General features: G+C 42.7%; 2 protein-coding genes across 4 annotated transcripts in view; one reads left to right on the top strand and one right to left on the bottom strand.

Annotated features, from left to right (window-relative positions):
- STS (steroid sulfatase) overlaps nt 1-2,273 on the bottom strand; it is a 132,618-nt gene extending 130,345 nt beyond the window's left edge. For all 3 annotated transcript variants that reach the window (XM_087726691.1, XM_087726693.1, XM_087726692.1), the window contains exon 1: nt 1,927-2,273. Coding sequence is in view for 1 of the 3 variants with exons in the window: in XM_087726692.1 (XP_087582818.1) it covers nt 1,927-1,940 (14 nt within the window). In the remaining 2 variants the exon portion in view is untranslated. The remainder of the gene's footprint in view (nt 1-1,926) is intronic.
- PUDP (pseudouridine 5'-phosphatase) overlaps nt 1,799-24,877 on the top strand; it is a 78,772-nt gene continuing 55,693 nt past the window's right edge. The window contains exons 1-2 of the mRNA XM_014064066.2: nt 1,799-1,957; nt 8,974-9,192. Coding sequence (XP_013919541.2) covers nt 1,879-1,957; nt 8,974-9,192 — 298 coding nt within the window. The 5' untranslated portion in view covers nt 1,799-1,878. The remainder of the gene's footprint in view (nt 1,958-8,973; nt 9,193-24,877) is intronic.

Genomic DNA, 24,877 nt, shown 5'->3' with positions numbered 1-24,877 from the left:
ACAGCTAATCTTCCCTGATTGGCCGAGGTACTGCATCAGCAGTTGCTGTGCAGTACCCGGCCCCTGATTGGTTACTATAAGTGTTACAATTACTATAAATACTGGGCGCGTTTTGTGAAAGGTTTGAATCGCTGTCATCTTTCTTCTAAATAAAGATCTTGTTCTTGCACATCCATGGCTCCTGCGTTTCCATCCACCCAATCCTTAAAACAAACTGCAACTCAAAACCCACTTATTTATCTCAAAGTGCCAACACGGCAATTTAACCTGAATAATGAGGTTTTACTACCTAAAATAATTATAAACAAGGCAGGGTTCAGCTAATTGTTCTAAAAAAAATAATAAATGCACTTTTATGTCCCTTTGTTTTTTTCCTGCTTTTGAAATATTACGTTTAGCAACAATAAAAAAGAAAAACTTTCCCTCCCTCTCTTCCCTCCTTTCTCTCCCTCTCTTTCTGCCTGTTTCTCTCTCTCTCTTCCCTCTATCTTTTTCCCTCCCTCCCTTTCTCACACCTCTCTCCCAGGGTGGTGGGAAATCTGATGTTCGGGGACAAGGAGCCAAGGACCAGTGCACCGAAAACCAATGGGGAGGCGGAGCATCCCAACACCAGCAGTTCTGCAGGAAAACCAACTGACATCCGGCAAGTGAGAATGAGCCGAGATGACACAGGGTGGCTTTGTGGCTCTGTGTTGTAATGGGATCCATGAGGAGGGAAACCCATCTCCCCCATTGTGAAGTGCGCTACATTTCACTGTGCTGCGCAAGGCGCTGCAAGAGCAGTCAACAGGCCAGGCAGAATGCTGTTTTGCTTTTTTTAGTCCCACAAACGTTTGTTTCCCTGCAAACAACAGCGAGAAATGCAACACAAAGGAGAAATGTGATGAAAATGGGCTGGGGAGACGGGGCAAATGCCCACAGAGAGGCTCTTAGTGCCACCTCTGGCACATGTGCCATAGGCTCGCCACCACTGCAATAGGGCATATTCACCCACACAGTTAACCCCAATCTGATCTAAATATTCCATCTTTGAAATGGTCTTTGAAATAAAAAGTGCAGTCTTACTAGCGATATCCAGCTTTCTTCCCTGCAAAAAGGAAGATAGTTTCTCCCGATGCCCCAGTATTTTTTGTTTTTTAAATTCCTCCCTTTTAGAATGAACTTTTCAAATTTAAACTGCCATTGCTTGTAAATTAATACCATAAAGCCCTTAGGATCAAAGCGATGAGTTCTCCGGGATTCCGATGCTTATATAGGAGAACAACACGGAGTTTTAATGCTATTTCTTTTGTTTCCCATCTCGGGCTAAATCCTATCTGAATGTCTTTTTCTATCCTCAGTGGGTGTAGGTTACATTCCTGCTTTTGGGAGTGAAACGCCTGATTGGATTTCCAACGAAAATGTTTTCTTAGAAGTCTTTTGGAAAAGAGAGAGCCAACGAGGCAGCTTTATTCAATTCCTGCGGCTTTTTTTTTAAGATATAGTGCAATACCTGCAGATCATTCATGCTTTTTATCTGCTGAATAACACACCGCTGCCTTCCTCACAGGACTCTCCGGGACTCTGCTTTTTACCAGAAGAGTAAGAAAACCCACGCATGAAAGCGAAGAAATATGTCTCAGCATCCACCCTCAACAGCTGAAAGGGAACAAAAGCGCATGTGCGGCGGAAACTACTACTTTTTCCGCGCCCTCGCTACCCATTTTGTGCCCTTCGCTGCGTCCCCCCCTCCCCCCAAACAATGTTAATCTGCCAGTCCGGAGAAAGTCCACATGACTCGTCCCCGAAGCCACGTCCCTCTTTTCGCCGTAGCGCGCATGGGCAGAAAGGGCGTCCTGCCTAAGCTCTGCTCTTGGCGGAGATCGCGCTTGCAACGCAATGGCTACGTCCTTGTGTCACCCGCCGTCGGCGCAGCCTGTTACTCACCTGATCTTTGACATGGACGGTCTGCTTCTGGGTGCGTAATTTACGCCCGCTGTTTTGCATTCGCCAGCTGGGCAGTCCGGTTGATGGCGAGAGAAGGCCGCGGATTAGGTCTGCCCTCTTTTTGCAGGACGGGAGCCGAGTGTCGCTATTGCCTCGCAGTTGTGTGCCGGGGCACGGAGTGCTAGAGGGTGCGGTTTAACCTGTGGTTTCTTCCGCCTCCTTGCTAGTAACTGAGATTCTGAAAACTGCCAACTGCAAACGCGCACACGCAAGCACGAATATCCTTCTGCTGTAGAAGGAAAGTACAAAGCCAGCAGGCAGGCTATGATTGCTTTGTTTGTGGAGTCCTCGCTCCAAATTGGAAATTTGCTGGTTGCTCAACGTGGCATGACATAACAGTCCTCCTTTCTACCATCACGTGGACGCTTCAGATGGTCTTCACGTGCATAGGATACTGTATAGGGGAAAAAAAACAAGGAACAAGAGTTGAAGTTTTTTAAGACGAATGCAAACCTTAGAGATAAGATGAGTAATTTTACAGTAATTTTAACTGCCTTATTGTTTAATAAAAAGGACTGTAACTCCAGTTAACTTTGTCCAGGATTGTACTGAATTTTAATTACAATTTTGATTCCTTTAATTCGGTGTTTTCAGAATTATCAGAAAATAATTATTCTTAAGTAAAGGGCAAAGGACAAGAGCCTTGGTCCTGTCATAAATAAATACCAGGAGTGACAAGATGCCTCTTAATATTATCTAGAAACTTTATAAATGAGACATTATTTCAGCCCGGGATAAAAATAATCCTACTTTGAAGTCTGCATAGAAAGAACTGGAGAAATAACTGGGCCTCCTGCTCTTCATTACATTAAAGTTGCACTTTAGTGAATGACCTTTCATATGAAGTTTTTGAAAAAAATAAACTTCCCAGTGGTAATGAGAATAGATAAAATGTTGCAACTTGAGAAAATAAAGTGCTAAACTAAAAATATTGTGCAGCACTAAACTGAAATTGGGTATCACATTGGAAGTATAAGTGTATATTGGTGACAAATATTAAAATGATACATACTAAAGTACAAATTTGAATGACATTTAGTATAGTCAGAGGGCTCTGATTTGATCATATTAATATAAAGATCTTTTTATCTATAATTCTGTCTTTTTTCTGTCATCTATTTACAGATCGACTTAGATCACAATTGAGCCCAAATTTTACATTGCTGTGAGGCATTTGTTAAGTGAATTTTACCCCATTTACAACCTTTCTTGCCACAGTTGTTAAGTGAATCACTGCAGTTGTTAAGTTAGTAACACAGTTGTTAGATGAATCTGTCTTCCCCATTGACTTTGCTTGTCAGACAATTGCAAAAAGCGATCACATGACTCTGGAACACTGCAGCTGTCATAAATATGAGCTAGTTGCCAAGTATCTGGATTTTGATCATTTAACTAGGGGGTTACTGCAATGGTTGTGTGTAAAAAGTGGTTATAGGTCACTTTTTTCAGTGCCATTGTAATTTCAAATGGTCACTAAATGAACCTGTATTTATTGGAACTGTTAAGTGCAGTAAATAGAGTTTAAGATCTTAGTTAAATAAGGCACTGATCTACATTATTGGGCCTTCATTCTTCAAATCAAATACTTTATTACAGACCAGCTTCTTGTGATTAGATATGGATATTAGTTATACAGTAATATTTTTACACTGTTGTAGTTACTGTAAAAATAACTTACAAACATTTACAGTTTTCAGACATGCCTTAAAATACTGTTACCAGTGTCTGATGCTACTTGTGTACATTTAAAACATTGCATCTAAAATTAGTCTGTCTTAAATTTTGGTATGTACTTCAATATCTGAAATTGTGTTCAAATTAGTGTGTAGAATATGCCCTTTATGGAGCCCATATTAAATACATTGCCACAGTAATTTTCTTTTGCACTCTTTTTGATGACATAAGATCTGAACAATTTATTAAATTTACTAATTACCTTCCCCTTTTGCTGTATACCATACCTTTTGCTGTTTGCCATGATTTCTTGCTTACCTATATTTATGAAAATGCATTGTGAGCAGCAAACAGGTAGACTTCATGTAATTGGTAGGCTGCTTCATAGTAATTATATAATCTATTTAGAAAATGATAAATTTGTAAAAACTACTATAGTTCTGCAATGATTTATCTTTATTGTTGTTGTTTATATTTTATTCCAACTATGTATTTTTAACTGTTATGGTGCTATATAGCTTGTAAGCTGGTGAGAGTCAGTAGATAATGTTGCAAATAAATTTAGTAAATAAACAAGTGATAATATTCTCTCCTTTCCAAAATGTTTCTACATTCAGTAATATTTTTGCTAATTTTTCACATGTATATTTACAATGTTTACAGGAAAAGCTATGATATAGCTTTTTAATTACACATCATTACAATTTCTTCAGCTTTAAAACAGTCAAATTCTTAAATGATGTACAAGACATTATTTATTGATTTCTTAAATGTATTTCCCAGCTTCAAGCATGGTGCCTTAACCACTAAACCAAACTGCCTTAGATGGTCTTTTAGATTTCTCATATGTGTTAAACTGTAGTTTTGGTATCATTCAAAGCTGCTGTTGGAACTGAAAACCTTATAATCAAAAGTTTTTATTAATGAAGTACATTGTAATTATTTTGTAATACAGTTTCCATATTTTAGCAACTTTCTTTAATCACATTAGATTCTTGTGCCACAGAGTTTTAGAAAAACAAAATTCCAATCACATCGATTTGGCTATTTAAGAACGAGTGTCTAACTCATTGTGATTGTACTTTTGCTATTCTCAAAACTGACACCTAATATGTGTTTACAGCTGTACGTAGTAACACTAAACCTGGCAAGTGGACAAGAAAACCAGTGTTAGTATTAGATGATATTGTATGAAGTCTCTTGTTTATGCCTAAGGAAGTAATAGATTAAAAATACAAATCTGCTGACTCATAACTTCTTGAAATCCTTATTATTTTTTTGTACTTTTTAGCATGCTGTGAGTTACACAATAAGTACATGTGAGGGCAATATGTGAGATGTTTATCAAGCGTACTGAGAGCAGAATCTGCTTTTATAGGTTAGATTTTTAAATTAAAGTAGGGCTTTTTCTAGCTGGATGTGCAATGGTAGGCTATTCATTGGGGAAACTGCTCTGTAGTCACCCTTTACAGAGTGGAGATTACTTTTAATATAATTTACAGAATATATTGTTGTATAGTAATACAGGTAAAGGAATTGAAACTATAATGCATTTTTAAGTCATAAAACAATTTTCAAGTAATGTGAAAAAATATAGTAAAATTTGGAGCACGTTTGCTATAATGATTGAAATACTGTACTGATCTAGAAACCAGGACGCTTGTGAGTTCTAGTCTTCCATTAAGCATGAAAGCTGGCTGGGTGATTTTGGGCCAGTTACTCTCTCCAGTCCAACCAATTCATAGGGTTGTTGTAGAAACTTGAGGGTTGGAAGATAATGTAAGCTGCTGTAAACTGTAACAGTAATGCTGGGTTACAGATATAATAATGAAAAACTATAATACATAGCCATAGATATTCTGTAGAAAGCTAAGGAATTTGGTAAGTAATTCATTCAAAATATATTGGACTATGATTCCGTTTACTTATAACTGTGCTGGCTAGAGATGATCAGAATTGTTATACAAGGTCTTTGGGAGACATCAAAGTAGGGAGTTTAGGTTAAATGCATAAATTCTCATAGCTAAATGTAGCCTTTACTTTTAAATGATTTTCCTAGGTCCATTTCACAATATTTACATTATTTTGTGTTATATAAGCACCAGAATACTCTAGCATTTCTGCTCTTTTATGTATGTAGGCATTGTATTTGACTTTTATACAATAAATTCTATATATGATGTATTTACTTGAGTATTCTTTGCTGTGCAAAAGAATGTTTGGTATGAAATTTGTTGTAGAAAATCGCTCATGCATATTTCTGTCTATTTAGGCTCTTATGGGATTAGAGATTGGACAGCCATTTGTCTGAAATGGTATAGGGCCGTGATGGCGAACCCATGGCATGTGTGGCCAAAGTGGCATACAAAGCCATGTCGTCTGGCACATGCAGCCTTGCCTGTTTGTCTTCTAGGTTTCTGGTGCGCATGTACGGGTGATGATCAGCTGTCCTTTGTGTGCACAGCAGTGGCAAAAACTGGTGTACACATGTGCACTGGCCAGCTGATTGTTAAGTGTGCATGCGTGCCAGAACCCGGAAGTTTGGCTTTTCTGGAATGCGATCCCTTCGGGTGTGCAGCAGTTCCAAAAACCGTCCTGTGCATGTTCACTAGCCAGCTGATTATTGGGTATGCATACCTGCTAGAACCCAGAAATTCGGCTTTTCTGGAGCGCAGGCCCGACGTGACCTTTTCAGCACTCAGTGCCAAAAAGATTTGCCATCACTGGTATAGGATCTCATGATTGTGCAGGCAATTGGATTAAAACAGTAGATCTATTTTGGGACTACTTACATCTTTGATTCAAAGTTGTAATGGCTGCAGTCACGTGATCTAACTATGGGCACTCAGCAACATAGCCACATTTACAAACCATTTGCAGCATCCTGCAGCCGCCACATTTTACGATGCCTTTGCTGAAAACTGTCATTTATTTCCAGTTTTTAGCAAAATGGCACGCATGGTGAACATTGATTCGCTTAACAACAGCATTCTCTTGATGACTGCCACACAAAAAGTGATAAAATCATATGACTATCACAAGTTATGAGCATGACGGGTAACCTTCATTACAGACATAAGTCAAGACAATATTTTAAAATAACAAATTCAAGAAAAGGGTTGATCTTTAGGCCTACTGTTTAAGGAAAACTTAATTTGCTCTTGAATTCCTTCATTATAATTTTAGTATTATAGTATTAATATAGTTAGATGCAAATCTAGTGATGCTAGTAGCAATGTAATATATATCTTTTGAACAACTTCTAATGTTTTATTCAAAAGTTGAAAAAACAAATTATTTTTTTTAAATATTAAAGGTCTTAAAATATTACATTGGATTACAGCCAATAACACCATACTTTTAAAAATGGTCTTATAAGGTAGACATCCGGATCGCTAATCTAAGAATGTTACTTAGATGATGGAGCCAATCTAATTAGAGCTATGAAAAGGAGTTACATGTTTTTCTCTTATTGAAAAAGACAAAAATATTTGGTCACTGCTCAGTTTATAGACTTTCGGTTTTGTCTTCCCTTTAGATCTTTCTTTGGTAATGATACTTTCTCCCTAACCTTAAATGCCATCTTCTCTGAAAACCCTGTTCTGAAAGCAATTTTATTATGATAAATATTACTTTAACTTGTTACTTATTTCTTATTTAATATGTGCAACTACCTGTATTTTCTTGGAAAATATTCCACTAGAAACAAATGTTGAGTTATCCCCACTATGCTCTTAAGAATTTAATTATTAGTGTCTTTGTTGTTCTTTTGAGCAGTAGTCAAGGGCTCATGTCCTGCAGGAACAGTCTATAAAACAGGAATCAGGCCACAGACTCCTTTAATAAATACAATAGGATATATTTATTTCTACATGGTAAATTAGGATTTATAGATTAGAATATGAAAAGAAAAGATATTCATATGGAAAACATAACTAGATGGACAATGTACTTTTAAGTTTTAGACTCAAAACAATATATTAGAATGTTTCAAGTTAGCAAAGTCAGGATTTGACTTGTGACTGTGTTGCTTAATGATGGTGTTTAAAGTCTTAATGTTATTAGATGAGGACTACCCATAGTCCACTTCTTTCCGATTGGTCATTTAGTATTGATGATTTTGTCCTATACTATTTAAGAAGATAGAATATTGTTTACTGTATTTTTCGGAGTATAAGATGCATCAAGATTTTGAAGAGGCAATTTTTTTTTAAAAAAAGTAGGGCTAGACAGGGAGGGAAAGAGAGAAATACAGTAGGTAGGTAGGGAGAGAGAGTAGTTAGGTAGGGATGGAGATAAAGGGATGGAGAGAGAGAGAAAGAAAGAGAGATAGAGTGAGTATAGATAGGTAAGTAGATAGAGTGATAGAGGGAAATAGAGAGAAATATAGTAAGATAGGTAGGGAGAGAGAGAGTAGATAGATAAAGGGATAGAGACAGAGAGAGAGACAGAGAGAGAAATACCGTAGGTAGGTAGGGAGAAAGAGAAAGAGTGTAGGTAGGTAGGTAGGTAGAGGAAGAGAGAGAGAGAGATATGGTAGGTAGGGAGAGAGAGTAGTTAGGTAGGCAGTTAGGTAGGTAGGTAGATAAAGGGGGAGAGAGAGAGAAATACAGTAGGTAGGTAGGGAGAGAGAGAGTGTGTGTAGATAGGTAGGTAGAGGGATAGAAAAATAGAGATAGAGAGAAATACAGTAGATAGATAGGTGTTTCTGCTGGCACAGCACTTGATCAATGTAATTCTCACCACTCAGTTAAACAGCTTTCCAAAAGGAGGAAAAAAAGTTTTTGCACTCTGCAAACCTCCCCAAAATGGCCCATTTTTCACGAAAACTGGCCTGTTTTTTTTTTCCAAAAAAAGGCATGAATAGCCTTGGGGGGGTGGGGTTGCAGACTGCACCTGTGGGGGGGGGGGCAAAAACAAGCAAAAAATGGCCCGTTTTTTGTCAAAAAAATTGCATGCATAGCTTTATGGAGACTTATAGAGTACTGCTGTGGGCTGGGGAGGGGGGGGAAACAGCCCATTTTTTGCTCATTTCTGCCCTCTCCAGTCCCCCCCCCCCCCCAGGAACTCTCTGAAAGCCTCCATAAGGGTATGCACGGCCATTTTGGTGAGGGGGCAGGGCTTTAGAAGGCAAAAAATGCCGTATTCGGTGTATAAGACACACCCAGATTTTCAGCCTCTTTTTTGAGGAAAAAAGGTGTATCTTATACTCCGAAAAATATGGTAGATACAATTTCAACTCTTTTGGTTTGACGATGTAGCTACCTAGTGGTTGAAGACATCATTTTAATTCTGCTTTTCTTTGTTCCGCAGATACTGAACATCTTTATACTATTGTGTTCCAAAATATCTGCAATCGCTTTGGGAAAACCTACACCTGGGATGTGAAATCCTTAGCAATGGGTAAAAAAGCATTGGAAGGAGCAGAAATCATTCGCGACGCATTGGACCTTCCAATCACCAAAGAAGAGCTGTTACATGAAAGTAAAATCATGCAAGAAAAATTGTTTCCTATAGCTACATTGATGCCAGGTATTTTATCTCTTCAATTGTGTGTGCCTATCAGATTCCATCTTTACACTTTCAGTCCTAATGGATTGCATACTTTTTTTCTTGTGCTGGGTTAATTTAGCATTGCTTTGGAACTTAAGAAAGACTGAGATGTATTCCAATAATATCTTTAGATAATAGAAATTCCCTCTGCCTGTTCCGTCAGATGCATCTGAAGCATCTGCAGCATCTGCAATCGGTGTCTACCTGGCCCGCCACCCCCACGGCAGCTTCTTCTGGCTGCTCATGCATCCCAGCCAGAAACAGCATTGCGACAGCTGCCAGGGGCGAGGGGGCGGCAGTGGCAAGGACAGGCAAGGGCTTTCCTCCCTCCCCACCCGAGCGGGCTACCTGCATGGCTAAAGCCTGTGGCACTGATGTAGATCCGCGATCTGGAGTGCCTGGCTGATTCAGGTGCCCCAGAAGAGTCGTCTGGTCCCCACGCAGCCCCAGAAGAACAGCAGCAGCAGCTGCAGCCACAGGGGAAAGGCAGGAGCAACCGTGCAGCCACCACAGCTGCTCTCACGCCAGCGAGCCAGGCCTTTATAGAGGTAGCTCACCTCCCTGCCAGCAGCTCCTCCTCCAGCATCCTGGCTGGAAGCGGCAGCGCAACAGCCGCCGCTCCCAGGGGCAAAGGGGTGGCGGTGGTGAGAAAGGGCGACCTCTCAGGTGGGGATGGAGGGAAGCCCTTGCCCGTCCTTGCCACTGCCGCCCCCTCGCCCCCCGCAGTTATCACAGTGCCGTTTCTAGGTGGTGTGGGAGTGGCTGCAGGGACTGACTGGTCGCTCCTGCCCTTCCCCTTGTGGCTGCCGCTGCCACTGCTTTTCTGGGGCACCCAAACCGGCCAGGCACTTTGGACCACAGATGAGCTACGGGCTGGAGGGCTGGGGCCATACAAGCAGCTTGCTCGCATGGGGAGGGAGGGAAGACTTGACCACAGCTCTGCTCCACTAAGAAGCAATGTCCAGGAGTCCTTCTTCGTGTCTTTTGGCACACACAGCCGTTGCTCTTCCTGTTGCTGGTTTTTGCGTGTGCATGTGCGCCAGGAACCAGATCACCAAATGGCCAACGTGCATGTGCACACTGGAAACAAAAAGATCATTTTCCTATAAATGGACTAAATTCACCTATAAAAAGAAGACAAACAATTTCTAAGCTCCAAAAACAAAACATGGACATCACATGTGTGCAGAAAGTTCATATTAAAAACGGAAATGGTAGTATTTTGGAATCTCCAAAGTTAGGGAAATTATATCTGGCCCTGGCTGATACAAAGAAAAGAGGAATTGCAGTATATATAAAGGACTGGCTAAAACCTAAACAGTTATACGCAGGTGAAAAGGAAAGAACATTGTCAATAAAACAAAAAAGAGTACTAATTGCAGTCATATATGCACCAAACGTGAACCAGAAAGAATACTATAGTAAACTACATAAGCAGATTGCAGAACTGGAACTGGACAACATATGTGCATTACAGGACTTCAATGCGGTGGTAGACCCAAAGAAAGACTATAAAACAGATAATAAAAAATTATGAAAGGAGAACTCTACCAAATGCATTCTTTGAAATGGCCCAAGAATTAAATCTAAAAGATGTCTGGAGAGAAATCAGTCCACAGAAGTCAATACACATTCCTTTTAAACCCCCATAATTCATCATCCAGGATTGACATGGTGTGGATGGATCTAGAAATCGAGAAGGGTGTAGAGGAGGTAGAAATAACACCAAACATGTGGGCGGACCATAACCCATTAACAATCAAATGGAAAGGAGAGGCAAAAAGGAAAAAGAGATGGACCATGAATCAGAGGGTTGTAAAAGAAAAGAACTATGTACAGTATGTGGAAAAAGAATTAGCATTTTTCCTAAAGGAAAACTGGAATGAACAGACAACCATTCAAAACCTATGGGATACAACCAAAGCCTATGTGCGAGGCATTACGATAGCATATACAATAAGAAGAAACAAAGATAAAAAGAAACGATATACAGAGCTCCAGGAGAAACTGGGAAAATTAGATTATAAAATCCAGAAAGAACCTCAAAACCAAGAAGAAAAAGAAATAATTAAACATAGATTAAACTTAATTACACAAGAAGAAGTGGCCCAGAAAATTAGATAAGTAGGCAAAATTATTTCAAAAATGCCAATAAACCGGGGAGATGGCTAGGCTATAAACTAAAGAAAGAGAAAGAAAAGAAATTAATACAGCAACTAGAGAATGAAGAAGGGATGATACATCACCAAAACGAGGGGGGAAAAAGTATAGCGGTAAAATACTTTCAAGCATTGTATTGCCGAGATGAATTAGAAGAGGAGGCTGTTAAAAGATACCTTCAGAGGGGGAATCGTCCAACCCTACCGAAAACAATAAAAGAAACATTAAATGAGAGAATAACGAGGCTAGAATTAAAAAGGGCAATCCAAAAACAAAAAAATAACAAAACCCCGGGCCCAGACGAAATTCCAGCAGAATTTTGAAGAATTGCAAAAATCATTAGAGAATATATTATTAGAAATGTATAATGAAGTACTAGAACGAGCTTAAACACCAAAATCCTGGATGGAGGCACTAATAACACTAATTCCCAAAGACAACACTGAAAAACAAAAGATCCAAAATTATAGGCCAATCTCTCTGCTAAATGCTGTTTATAAAATATTTATGACAATAATGGCAGAAAGAATTGAATATATTAAACAGAATCATATATCCAGACCAAAATGGATTTTTACCCAACAGACACATAAAAAACAATATATGAACGATAATGGACATATTAGAATACTACAAGATACACTCAGGAAACAAGCAGCATTGATATTTATTGATGCACAAAAAGCATTCGATAACCTGAATTGGGATTTTCTTATAAATCAATTAGCAATAATGAACTTCGGAGAGAAATTCAACGGGATGATCAGAGCAATATATTTGAGTCAGAGGGCAAAAATAATACTAAACGGGGAAGCAACAGAAGATTTCAGCATAACCAAAGGGGTAAGACAGGGATGCCCTCTATCCCCCCCTGTTATTTATACTCTCAATAGAGACATTGACGTTACAAATTAGACAAAACAAGGACATAAAGGGATTGGAAATTAGAACACAGGAATACAAAGTGCAGGCCTTTGCAGATGATCTAGCATTTATCATAGAGGAACCCCTAGAAACTGGACTAAAACTATTATAAGACATAAACCAATTCGGTAAAGTGGCAGGGCTTAAAATAAATAAAGCGAAAACTAAAATATTAACTAAGAATTTAACCCAAAAACAAAATGAAGAACTGGAGGAGAAACTGGGAATTTCGAGGGCAAGAAAATTAAATATTTGGAAATACGGCTATCGGCAAAATGTATTACAATAAAAGAAGATAACTACAACAAATTGCTACGACAGATAGAAAAAGATTTGTATATGGATTAAACTACAGATATCACTAATTGGCAGAATCTTAACAATTAAAATGAATGTACTACCCAAACTACTTTATCTTTTTCAAACAATACTGATTAAATTAGAGAATTTTTTTTCCGAACAACTAAATAAAATACTATCCAAATTTATCTGATCAGGGAAAAAACCACGTATTAAATACAAACTTCTACAAGATAGTAGAAACAAAGGGGACTTTGGCCTCCCAGATTGGGAGCTTTACTATCAGGCAACAGCCCTAACATGGCTAAAGGACTGGTTTCAACTAAAAAAGAAAAGAATCCTTATGCTAGAAGGCCACGATCTCCAACTAGGCTGGCACGGCTTCCTCTGGGAGGGAAAGAATAAATCTCATTCCTACTTCCAGAGACATATAGTAAGGGGTGCCCTGTTTAGGGTCTGGGGAAAAAATAAAAATTTTCACTACCTGAAAATCCCAATCTGATTATCAACGATGGAGGCAATGACATATCCAAATACTATAGATCTCAGTAAAATGGTAAGATCAGTGGTTCTCAACCTTCCCAATGCCGCGACCCTTTAATACAGTTCCTCATGTTGTGGTGACCCCCAACCATAAAATTATTTCTGTTGCTACTTTGTAACTGTAATTTTGCTACTGTTATGACTCGTAATGTAAATATCTGATATGCAGGATGTATTTTCATTATTACAAATTGAACATAATTAAAGCATAGTGATTAATCTGCCAATCTTGGTTTGGGAGATCAGCCAGGCTGAGATTTTCCAGGATAAAACTACCTCCCTGCCTGCCTCCAGCAGCAGTTTGTGGTTTATATGAGGTTCACTTTATTAAGTTTACTTTTTTTACATTCTGTTCCACCCACCCACCCACCCAGTTTTCTCTCTCTCTCTCTCTCTTTCTTTTTCTTTCTTTCTTTTTCTTTCTTTCCTTCCATTCCTCCCTCTCTTTTCTTTCTTTCTTTTTCTTTCTTTCCTTCCATTCCTCCCTCCCTTTTCTTTCTTTCTTTCTTTCTTTCTTTCTTTCTTTCTTTCTTTCTTTCTTTCTTTCTTAAGAATAGTTACAACCAGGTGTGGGAACGCGTAGCAGTTAATTCGTGCAAGCAATCTATTTAACACAGATTAAGAAGTTGCCCTTTAAATGGGATTTTAAACAGAGCCTTAAGCTACATTGAACTGTGCTTCCGTCCTGAGTGGAATTCCTCAGGATGGAAGGAATGGGTGGGCGGGGCCTGTCCTCCCCTCCGGCCTCTCCTGCCAGCCTTTCCCGGGGGCCAAAAAGCCTCTGAGCTCAGTTTAGCCCACAGGACAGGACTGGCGGTGGAGGTGGCAAAGGCAGCATCCAGGCCCAAAGTGGCTTGAATCCTGGGATGCACCTGCCTGGGTTAGAGCCCATCCTGTCGGCTGAAGCAGGTGGCTTCAGGTGGCTGGTCTCCTGCACTCTGGGTGCCTTTGAGGCCCTGTGCAGGCGGCTGGGCTGAAGTGGCACCACCAACCACGCTCATGTCAGACGTCCATCGGAGCAAGGCTGATCCGCCACCCAGAAGAAACCGTCTCTCTCCCCCTTAAGCACCACTGCCTTTCCCTGGCGTGGAGACCAGGCAGGGCAGCCTCAGGGTTGTGCCCGGAGCTGGGAGGAGGCTGCTTGGCTCTTCATGCACTTGCTGCTTCAGGATGCGCTCCTGAGCATGGGCGACGCTGGTGGAGGTGGATTGTCTTAGGCGACCCCTGTGAAAGGGTCGTTTGACCCCCAAAAGGGTCACGACCCACAGGTTGAGAACTGCTGTCTTAGATGAAAAAGGTGAACTAAAATCAGTACAAGATCTGAAAAGACAAGGAATAAATATGGAATGGTGGCCCTATTTACAAATTAAAACAAGATTTAAAAAAGATCGGGAACAATACGGAATACAATACGGAATTAGATAAAATATTACTAGGAACGGGAGGAAAAATGATTACTAGATTATATAATTTTACTTTTAAGATATAAAATGGAGGAAGAGACAGTAAAGGAGACAATGATTAGCTGGGGAAGAAATTTTGGCCATAATATAGAGTTAGAAAAATGGTATAAACTATGGGAAAGAAATTATAAATTTACAATGGCAGTAGCTTACAAAGAAAATGTTTTATAGATGGCATTTGCCTCCAGCAAGATTGCCCAAAATGTACCCAAATTTATCCCCCAAATGTTGGAGATGCAGCCACAAGTCTAGAACATTCTATCACATGTGGTGAACGTGCCCCATCACAAGGAAGTACTGGTGCAAAATTTGGAAATGGTTGGAAGAAATTACTGAGCAAAAATAGAACTCAAACCAGAAGCATTCTTATTAGGACTACTAGACCAAAAATGGATAAGCAATCTCAATACATAATCATAGACATACTGCAGCCAGGATTGCTTTCGCACAAAACTGGAAAAAAATCAATATACCCTCAGATCAGTGGTGGGTTGCAGTTGGTACGCCCCGGTACGGGTGTACCGGGGCCTTCCTGAAGCATCGGATACCGTTCTGGTACGGTGCTCCGGAAGGCACACCCGCCCTCCCGAGCTCCTTACTGTGTTTTTAAGCTTTTTGCGCTTTCACACAAGCGCATTGCATGTACAGCGCCTGCACGACACTCCACCAAGCAGCTGGAGCATCGCGGAGGCTTGCGGAAGCATCATTTGCAGCTACAATGCATGCGCACGTGCTGCATGCGTCCATGTGGGTGACACAGGGCCCGTTCCAACCATACCGGTTGGAACGGGATGCGGAACCACCACTGCCTCAGATGAAACTATAATCAGGAAAATACTTGAATGCACAGAAATGGATAAAATGACAATGGAACTAAAAGAAGGAGAAGAATCTGATTTCTATAAAGTATGGAATAAAATGTATAAGTGGCTAGAAATCAGAAGCCAAAACAGAAAATAGAGAATATAAATATATGGTGATACAAATAATTAATATTATTATAAGTGTTAATAATATGTTTGCTATATTATAGGACAAGGTTAAAGCAATAGGAAGGCAATGCAGAAAGGAGAATTATAAAAGCTAAGCAGGGAAGCCGATACAGAAAGCTGTAAAATTACTGTATATTGTTATATATGTTTTGTGTGTTGTTTTTTCTTGTGTCTTTTTTACTGTTTTTAAAGAGTAAAACATTCAATAAAAATTATATTAATAAAAAAAGATCATTTTCCTGACGTGGGCATGCGCACTGGGCATGCACACTTCTGCTTTCTGGAATGTCAATGCGTGTGAAGACCAGCTGGCTGCTGCACTTGAACCCAGAAAAGCAACTGGTGATGGCTCCGCGTGCCATAGGTTCGCCATCACGGGTCTATGCTATCATATCTATGCTAAATGCAGTTTCAAAAAGCCAATCAGCAATAGCGAGGGCTTCTTCTGAACTATAGGACTATGGATCAGAGGTGGTATTCAGCCAGTTCTGACAGGTTCTGGAGAATGGGTAGCAGGCCATGCCACTCAGCTACGCCCACAGAAATGGTAGTAATTTTTTTTTGAATCCCACTACTGCTATAGTCATCTTCCTTTCATCAGCTGATCAATGTATATTTGTTTGATAAATGTTCTGAAAGATGTTCTACTCTATTATGTAGCATCTGCATGAGAGGTGAGGGTGATAGCCAGCTTTCCAATAGGGGCTTCTGCAGAAATTAGAAGAATTGACCAACACCAACTAAAATACAAGTTTGCATGAAAATATCTTCTGTCAACTTTTATGCTAGTAAGTGGAGAAAATATTCATCCCAAAACTTTATCTTTTCTAAAAGGTTAGTGCAGTTGGCCATAAACTAGTAGAAACACTGTTGGAAAGAGGCCATGGGATCAGTAGTAAACTGCTGTCAGTCTTACCTTTCTCATGGTTTCTTAAAAAGGCATAATGATAACTCATTGGAAATACCATTGGCAGCAAAATTTTACTTCATAGAGCTTGTTAAATAGGATTTACTGAAAAATGCATACATTTTTTTTCTGAAAATCAGTTTCTTTTACACTGAAAATACAGTGCTTTTTCTTACTTTAGTATTAATTTGTATGTGTGTGTGTGTGTGTGTGTGTGTGTGTGTATAATCTGTTTATATGTTTGAATATATTTGAACATAGGATAAATGCATTAATATTTTTTCTAAAAACGAGTTTCTTTAACACTGAAAATTCAGTGCTTTTTCTTACTTTATGAGTATTACTTCATACTGTTTATATGTTTCAATACATTTGAACATAGGACAAATATGAATAATGTATCTGATACTATGAAACTTTTTTTAAAAAAGAAAGCAATAAACTGGTTGAATAACTATCTGCTTTATAATGTTTCATCAGTCCACCATTTTAAAACAGATTTTAATATAATTTACATTTATATTTCATTTTTGTCTAAAGTTGGAAAATTATTGTAACAGTAATGCAGTGTCTAATAATTGGCTTCAACATTAAAGATAATTTAGAGTCTCTCATATTTTTTTCTGTGGATCACTAATTTTAGCAAATACTTAGCAGCACTGTTTTAGATTTTATGCAGTATGGATTCTAATGAAGTTTAGCTAATCAGGAAGTAGCACAACAATGGAAATTCATTTTTCATATTTTGAATTAGAGAGTTGCCTAAAACCCTGTAAAATTACTATTTTATATTCTTAACATTTAGTGCTCTGAAAACTTATCTTTTGGGGGAAATGCCATGACTAAAATAATTTCCTAGATACAATATTTTTGGAAAAGTACAATTCTGCAACTTTGTCCATTAAGATTACAGAGCAAAATACCTAACGTCATACAGCAGATACCACTAAAGTGCTATAAATGAATTTATAAACTTCTTAGAAATCTAGCAAAAAGCAAACATTTGGTCTTCATCCTTTCTTATTCTCCCAAATTTTCTTCATAGTAACTTCTCAGGATTGATTGACTATAGAGAAGTAATATACTTTAAATCGCCTGCCAGAAGGAGCAGAGGCCGTGAGATTTGAGATTTGAGATTTGAGAAGTTTATTTATATGCCGCCATTTTCCCTGGGGGGACTCAGGGCGGCTTACAACTCGAAAAAGGGGGGGGGAACAAACATTTAACACGTAGGACAGTACGTCATTAAAAACACAACATTCATACCATTCGGGTGGGTTACAGTCTTTAGCCCCAGGCCTGACGGGATAGCCAGATTTTGAGGGCTGTGCGGAAGGTCTGGAGGGTGGTGAGGGTGCGAATCTCCACGGGGAGATCGTTCCATAGGGTCGGAGCTGCCACCAAGAAGGCTCTCCTCCGCGTGGTTGCCAGTCAACATTGACCGGCAGATGGGACTCGGAGGAGGCCTAATCTATGGGATCTAATAGGTCGAGTGGAGGTGATTGGCAGTAGGCGGTCTCTCAAGTACCCAGATCCACTACCATGAAGGGCTTTATGGGTGACAAGTAGCACCTTGAAGCATACCCGGAGATCGACAGGGAGCCAGTGCAGCTCGCGGAGGATAGGTGTTATGTGGGTGAAGCGAGGTGCACCCACAATCGCTCGCACGGCCGCATTCTGGACTAGCTGAAGTCGCCGAATACTCTTCAAGGGCAGCCCCATGTAGAGCACATTGCAGTACTCCAGCCTAGAGGTCACAAGGGCACGAGTGACTGTTGTGAGAGCCTCCCGGTTCAGGTAGGGGCGCAACTGGTGCACCAGGCGAACCTGGGCAAATGCCCCCCTGGTCACAGCTGACAAATGGTGTTCAAAAGTCAGCTGTGGGTCCAGGAGGACTCCCAAGTTGCGGACCCTGTCTGAGGGGCGTAGTGTTTGACCCCCCCAGCCTGAGAGATGGAATACTTGCCGAATTAGTGGGAGGGAAACACAACAGCCACTCGGTCTTATCTGGGTTGAGCACAAGTTTGTTAGCCCTCATCCAGTCCCTAACAGCTTCAAGGCCCTGGTTCATCACGTCCACCGCTTCATTGAGTTGGCACGGGGTGGACAGATACAACTGAGTATCGTCCGCATACTGGTGGTATTTTATCCTGTGCCACCGAATGATCTCGCCCAGCGGTTTCATGTAGATGTTGAAAAGTAGGGGGGGCAAGACCGAACCCTGCGGCACCCCATATGTTAGGGGCCTAGGGGTCGATCTCTGCCCCCCAACTAACACCGACTGCGACCTGTCCGAGAGGTAAGAGGAGAACCACCGCAAAACAGTGCCTCCCACCCCCACCTCTCGCAGTCGTCGCAGAAGGATACCATGGTCGATGGTATCGAAAGCCGCTGAGAGGTCAAGGGGAACCAGGATGGAGGCGTAGCCTCCGTCCCTGGCTCTCCAGAGGTCATCGGTCAATGCGACCAAAGCGGTTTCTGTGCTGTAGCCAGGCCTGAAGCCGGACTGGAATGGGTCAATATAACTAGCTTCCTCCAAGGACCGTTGGAGCTGAAAGGCCACCACCTTCTCAACAACCTTCCCCACAAAGGGGAGGTTGGAGACTGGACGATAATTGTTAAGAACGGCTGGATCCAAAGATGGTTTCTTCAGGAGGGGTCTCACCACCGCCGCTTTAAGTGCGGGGGGAAAGACCCCCTCCCGAAGGGAGGCGGTAATAACCGCCTGGATCCAGCCCCGTGTCACCTCCTTGCTGTTAGCAACCAGCCAGGAGGGGCACGGGTCCAGTACACATGTGGAGGCACTCACAGCTCTCATGTCCTTGTCCACATCCTCAGGGGCAACATCCTGAAACTCAACCCAGCGATGGTCTACCAGATTATCCCCTTGTGCCTCGGCTGGATCTGCGGGATCGGAGTCCAAGGCCGACCGAAACTGAGCAACTTTGTCCGCTAGAAACTGGACGTAATCGTCAGCCCTACCCTGCAGGGGATCCCCTGTATCCCTCCTATTTAGGAGGGAACGGGTTATCCTGAACAGGGCGGCTGGGCGCGACTCAGCGGAGGCAATCAAGGTGGCAATATAAGTTCTTTTCGCCGTCCTAATTGCCCTGATGTATTCCTTGATGCAAGATGTTAGAAGTGCTCGGTTCGATTCGGATTTATTGGATCTCCATAAGTGCTCTAGGCGTCTCTTCCGGCGCTTCCTCTCCCGGAGTTCCTCGGTGAACCAAGGGATCCTGGATCCACTGCCTTGGAGCGGCCGTAGTGGCGCAATCCGGTTAAGAGACTCCGTCGCTGCTGAGTTCCAGGCAGCAACCAGTGTCTCCACCGGACTGTGGGCGAGGGTATCAGGAATAACCCCAAGCTCCGTCTGGAACCTCAAGGGGTCCATAAGTCGCCTGGGGCGGAACCATCTGGTCGGTTCTTTCTCCCTACAGTGGGGGTTTGGTCTCCGAAAGTCAAGCCTCAGTAGGCAGTGGTCTGACCACGATGGGTATGATCTCACTACCCCTCAGACCAAGATCACAAGTCCACTGCTCCGAGAGAAATACGAGGTCGAGCATGTGACCCGCTGAGTGGGTTGGGCCCTGAATTACTTGGGTCAAGCCCATGGCTGTCATGGAAGCCATGAACTCCTGCGCCCCATCAGAGTGTTCACCGAGCGAAGGCAAATTGAAATCTCCCAGAACCATAAGCCTGGGGAACTCAATTGCCAGCTCGGCTACTGACTCGAGGAGCGAGGGGAGGGCTGTTGCAACGGTGTTGGGAGGCAGGTACGTTAACAGCAAACCCACTTCACCCTTGAGGTCCAACTTCACCAGCAGGGACTCACACCCGACAAGCTCCGGAGCAGGGATCCTACGAGGTGCTAAAGACTCTTGGATATCAATAGCCACACCTCCACCGCTTCCCTGGGCTCTCGACTGATGGAGCACCTGAAAACCTTCTGGGCACGTCTCTACGAGGGGGACTCCTCCCTCCGGGCCCAGCCAGGTTTCAGTAATACATGCCAGGTCTGCTCTCTCGTCTAAAATTAAGTCCCGGACAAGGGGAGCCTTATGAACTACAGACCTGGCATTTAGCGACAACAGCCTGAGACCAGGGTCCTGATTACTCGCGCCATCTGGCCTTGGAGTGGGACTCATAGGGCCGGAAGGAGGGATCGCTGTGACGTAGCGAGCCCTCCTTTCCCGGTAATGGCCAGCCCTAAAGTCCCCGCCATATCTGCCCCTCCCTGTTACGACCGTGATGCTCCGGCCCACTCCCGTGTCCGCAGTTCCCTCAACCACTCAATCACTCACTCATTCACTCAATCACACGCATATCTCATGCATATCCCATACAAAAGAAAGAAAAAAGAGAAGAAAGAAAAAGAAAGGAAAATAGAGAGATTACGCAGTCGTTAAAAATGAAGTTCAGGTAGCTGTGCACCAGCCGTGGGATACGGGGGTATAGCAGTGTAAGTCCAAAGTCTAAAGGTCCAAGGTCCCCTCTTATAGTGAGAGGGGAAATGGGGTCTACGGTTGCGGGGGTGGATCAGAGCATTACGGTCACTATGGGGAGGGGCAGGTACAACGGGAACTTCAGGGCTAGCTATTACCGGGGAAGGAGGGTCCGCTACGTCACAGCGATCCCCCCTTCCGGCCCTGTTAGTTCCACTCCAGGGCCAGATTTCATTTCATTTCATTTCATTTTTTATATTTATATGCCGCCCTTTTCCCCCGAAGGGGACTCAGGGTGGCTGACAAATCAAATCTGGGAAATGGGGGGGGGGGTACAGACAAAAAAAATAAAAAACAAACATGACAATACATAATTTAAAACACACAACAGTCATACCATTCGAGACGGGGCAACAGCTCTTTAGCCCCAGGCCTGTCGGAACAGCCAGGTTTTAACAGCTTTGCGGAAGGCCTGGAGGGTGGTGAGGGTTCGAATCTCCACGGGGAGTTCGTTCCAAAGGGTCGGAGCAGCCACAGAGAAGGCTCTCCTCCAGGTAGTCGCCAGTCGACACTGGCCGGCGGATGGAATTCGGAGGAGGCCTAATCTGTGGGATCTAATCGGTCTAGTGGAGGTAATTGGCAGCAGGCGGTCTCTCAAGTACCCAGGTCCAATACCATGAAGGGCTTTATAAGTGACGACTAGCGCCTTGAAGCGTATCCGGAGACCAATAGGCAGCCAGTGCAGCTCGCGGAGGATAGGTGTTACGTGGGTGAACCGAGGTGCACCCACGATCGCTCGCGCGGCTGCATTCTGGACAAGCTGAAGTCTCTGAATGCTCTTCAAGGGCTGCCCCATGTAGAGCACGTTGCAGTAGTCCAGTCTAGAGGTCACAAGGGCACGAGTGACTGTTGTGAGGGCCTCCCAGTTCAGGTAGGGCGAGAATTGTCAGGGCCCTGGTCTCAGGCTGTTGTTGCTAAATGCCAGGTCTGTGGTTCATAAAGCACCCCTCGTCCGGGACCTAATAGTAGATGAGGGGGCAGACCTGGCATGTATTACTGAAACCTGGCTGGACCTTGGGGGTCAAGTGGGCCTGCTGTTAACGTACCTACCTAACGTACCTGTTAACGTACCTACGTCCCAACAGCGTTGCAACAGCCCTCCCCTCGCTCCTCGAGTCAGTAGCCGAGCTGGCGGTGGAGTTCCCCAGGCTTATGGTGCTGGCGGACTTCAACCTGCCTATGCTCGGTGAACGCTCTGATGGGGCGCAGGAGTTCATGGCTTCCATGACAGCCATGGACTTGACCCAAGTAATCCAGGATTCGACTCACTCAGCGGGTCACACACTTGAGCTCGTATTCCTCTTGGAGCAGTGGAGGCGTGATCTAGAATTGAGGAGTATTAAGATCTTGCCCTTGTCATGGTCTGATCACTTCCTACTGAGGCTTGACTTTCGGAAACCAATCCCCCACTTTAGGGAGGAGGAACCGATTAGGTGGTTCCGCCCCAGACGCCTGATGGACCCTATGGGATTTCAGACGGCGCTTGGAGTGATACCTGACACTCTCGTCCACAGTCCGATCGAGTCCTTAGTTGCTGCTTGGAATACAGTGGCAACAGGGGCTCTAAACCGGATTGCGCCTTTGCGGCCTCTCCGAGGTAGCGGATCCAGGAGAGCTCCTTGGTTCACCGAGGAACTCCGGGAGATGAAGCACCAAAAGAGATGCCTAGAGTGCCGCTGGAGGGCCAGTAAATCTGAGTCAGACCGAGCACTGATGAGAGCCTATATCAGAGCCTATCTTGTGGCAATACGGGCGGTGAAATGTTTGCATTTTGCCGCTCTTATTGCATCCGCTGAATCGCGCCCAACCCCCTTGTTTAGGATAACCCGCTCCCTCCTGAAAGGGAGGGACACGGATGAACCTTTGCAAGGTAGAGCTGAGGAATTTGTCCAGTATTTAACAGAAAAAGTTGCTCGGATTCGGACAGACCTGGACTCCAATTGCACGGTACCAGCTGAGGTACCGGGGGAAGGTCTTGAGTGGAGTTTATGGAATGAGTTTCAACTTGTCACGCCTGAGGAAGTGGACAAGGCCAAGGGAGCGGTGAGTGCCTCCACTTGTATACTGGACCCGTGCCCTTCCTGGCTGGTTTCGACCAGCAGGGAGGTGACACGTGGCTGGATCCAGATGATAATTTAACACCTCTCTCCGGGAGGGATCCTTCCCGCTCCCCCTAAAGGATGCGGTGGTGGGACCCCTCCTGAAGAAACCGTCTCTGGACCCAGCCATTTTGAGCAACTATCATCCTGTCTCCAACCTCCCCTTTGTAGGGAAGGTTGTTGAGAAAGTGGTGGCCTCTCAACTCCGACGGTCCTTGGATGAAACTGGATTCCTTTCAGTCTGGTTTCAGGCCTGGCTACAACACGGAAACTGCTTTGGTCGCACTGATCGATGATCTCTGGCGAGCCAGGATAGGGGTCAGTCCTCTATCCTAGTGCTCCTTGACCTCTCAGCGGCCTTCGATACCATTGACCATGGTATCCTTCTGCGACGGTTGCGAGAGGTGGGAGTGGGAGGCACCATTCTTCGGTGGTTCTCCTACCTCTCGGACAGGTCGCAGTCAGTGTTGGGCAGAGGGCAGAGGTCGACCCCTAGGCCCCTCAATTATGGGGTGCCGCAGGGCTCGGTCCTGTCCCCCTCCTATTTAACATCTATATGAAGCCGCTGGGTGAGATCATACAGCGGCACGGGATTAAATACCACCAATACGCGGACGATACACAATTGTATCTGTCCGCCCCGTGCCAACTCAGTGAAGCGGTAGAAGTGATGTGCCAGTGCCTGGAGGCTGTTAGGGTCTGGATGGGAACGAACAAGCTTGCACTCAATCCCGACAAGACCGAGTGGCTGTTGATGCTCCCTCCCAAGGATGGTCCAGACATTCCAACTCTTAGCCTGGGGGGTGAAATTATACACCCCTCAGAGATGGTCCGCAATTTGGGTGTCTGAGCTGCTTCCACATCTACCCATACTTTCTTTTGCCAATCTTCAATCATTCAGTGAGGAATTTATTTTCTAGTATTTTACATTCCTGTTCTTTCTTTCTATATCTTTTTGCATTTATTCTAGTTTCTTTCATTTTTATCAAATTCTAATCTGCTGCATCAATATTCATAACTTCTCATTATTCTTATAGTCTTCCATAATTCCAGTTTCAATGATAACTGAATGAAACATGTTTTTCCTTTAATTCATTCCATTTCTGTATGTACATATGAATAAATTTAAATGCATATTTGCATCAAACCAAACTGAAAGCTGATCTTCCATAATTGTTGGGTCTCAAAATAGTCTTACTTTTTCAGTACCTCTTTGTTTTCTTTTACATATTAATTCATGCTATCCAACATATTTCCATCTCCCCTTTCTATTGACCATACTTCATCTGGAATGTTGCACATTTTCCCCCAAATATTCATTCTGATTTTTTAATTATTTTTCTTCATCGAAACATTAAGATTCAAATATCTCTAACCTATGTAATTCCTTCTTTTTACCTATCACCACAACATTCATGATGATAGATAGATAGATAGATAGATAGATAGATAGATAGATAGATAGATAGATATTTTAGTTCTTTCATACATAACTGCCATTTTTTTCTTCTGTTTCTTGCATCTATAATCTCCTGTTCATGAAAGTAAGATATTTTCATTCAGATATGTTACCTGATTCTTCTACAAATCATGAGGCAATTATAAGCACTAACTCTATGCTAACAGCAATTGGACATATTTGGAAACTATTTAACATTTATGTATTTATGCCTTTTCAATGCATATTGTACTAATCAAGCAAGACCTTTTAATTGTTCTGATTAATAATTGTAAACCTTTTCCTAAGTTCTAGACATTGTGTGAATGTATT

The sequence above is a fragment of the Thamnophis sirtalis genome, unplaced genomic scaffold, assembly GCF_051295495.1.
Source record: "Thamnophis sirtalis isolate CommonGarterSnake01/CBP01778 unplaced genomic scaffold, rThaSir2_p1.2 scaffold_12, whole genome shotgun sequence".
Classification (NCBI taxonomy): Eukaryota; Metazoa; Chordata; class Lepidosauria; order Squamata; family Natricidae; genus Thamnophis; species Thamnophis sirtalis.
Note: the sequence above shows the minus strand (reverse complement) of the source record. Positions and strands in the feature narration are given on the sequence as shown.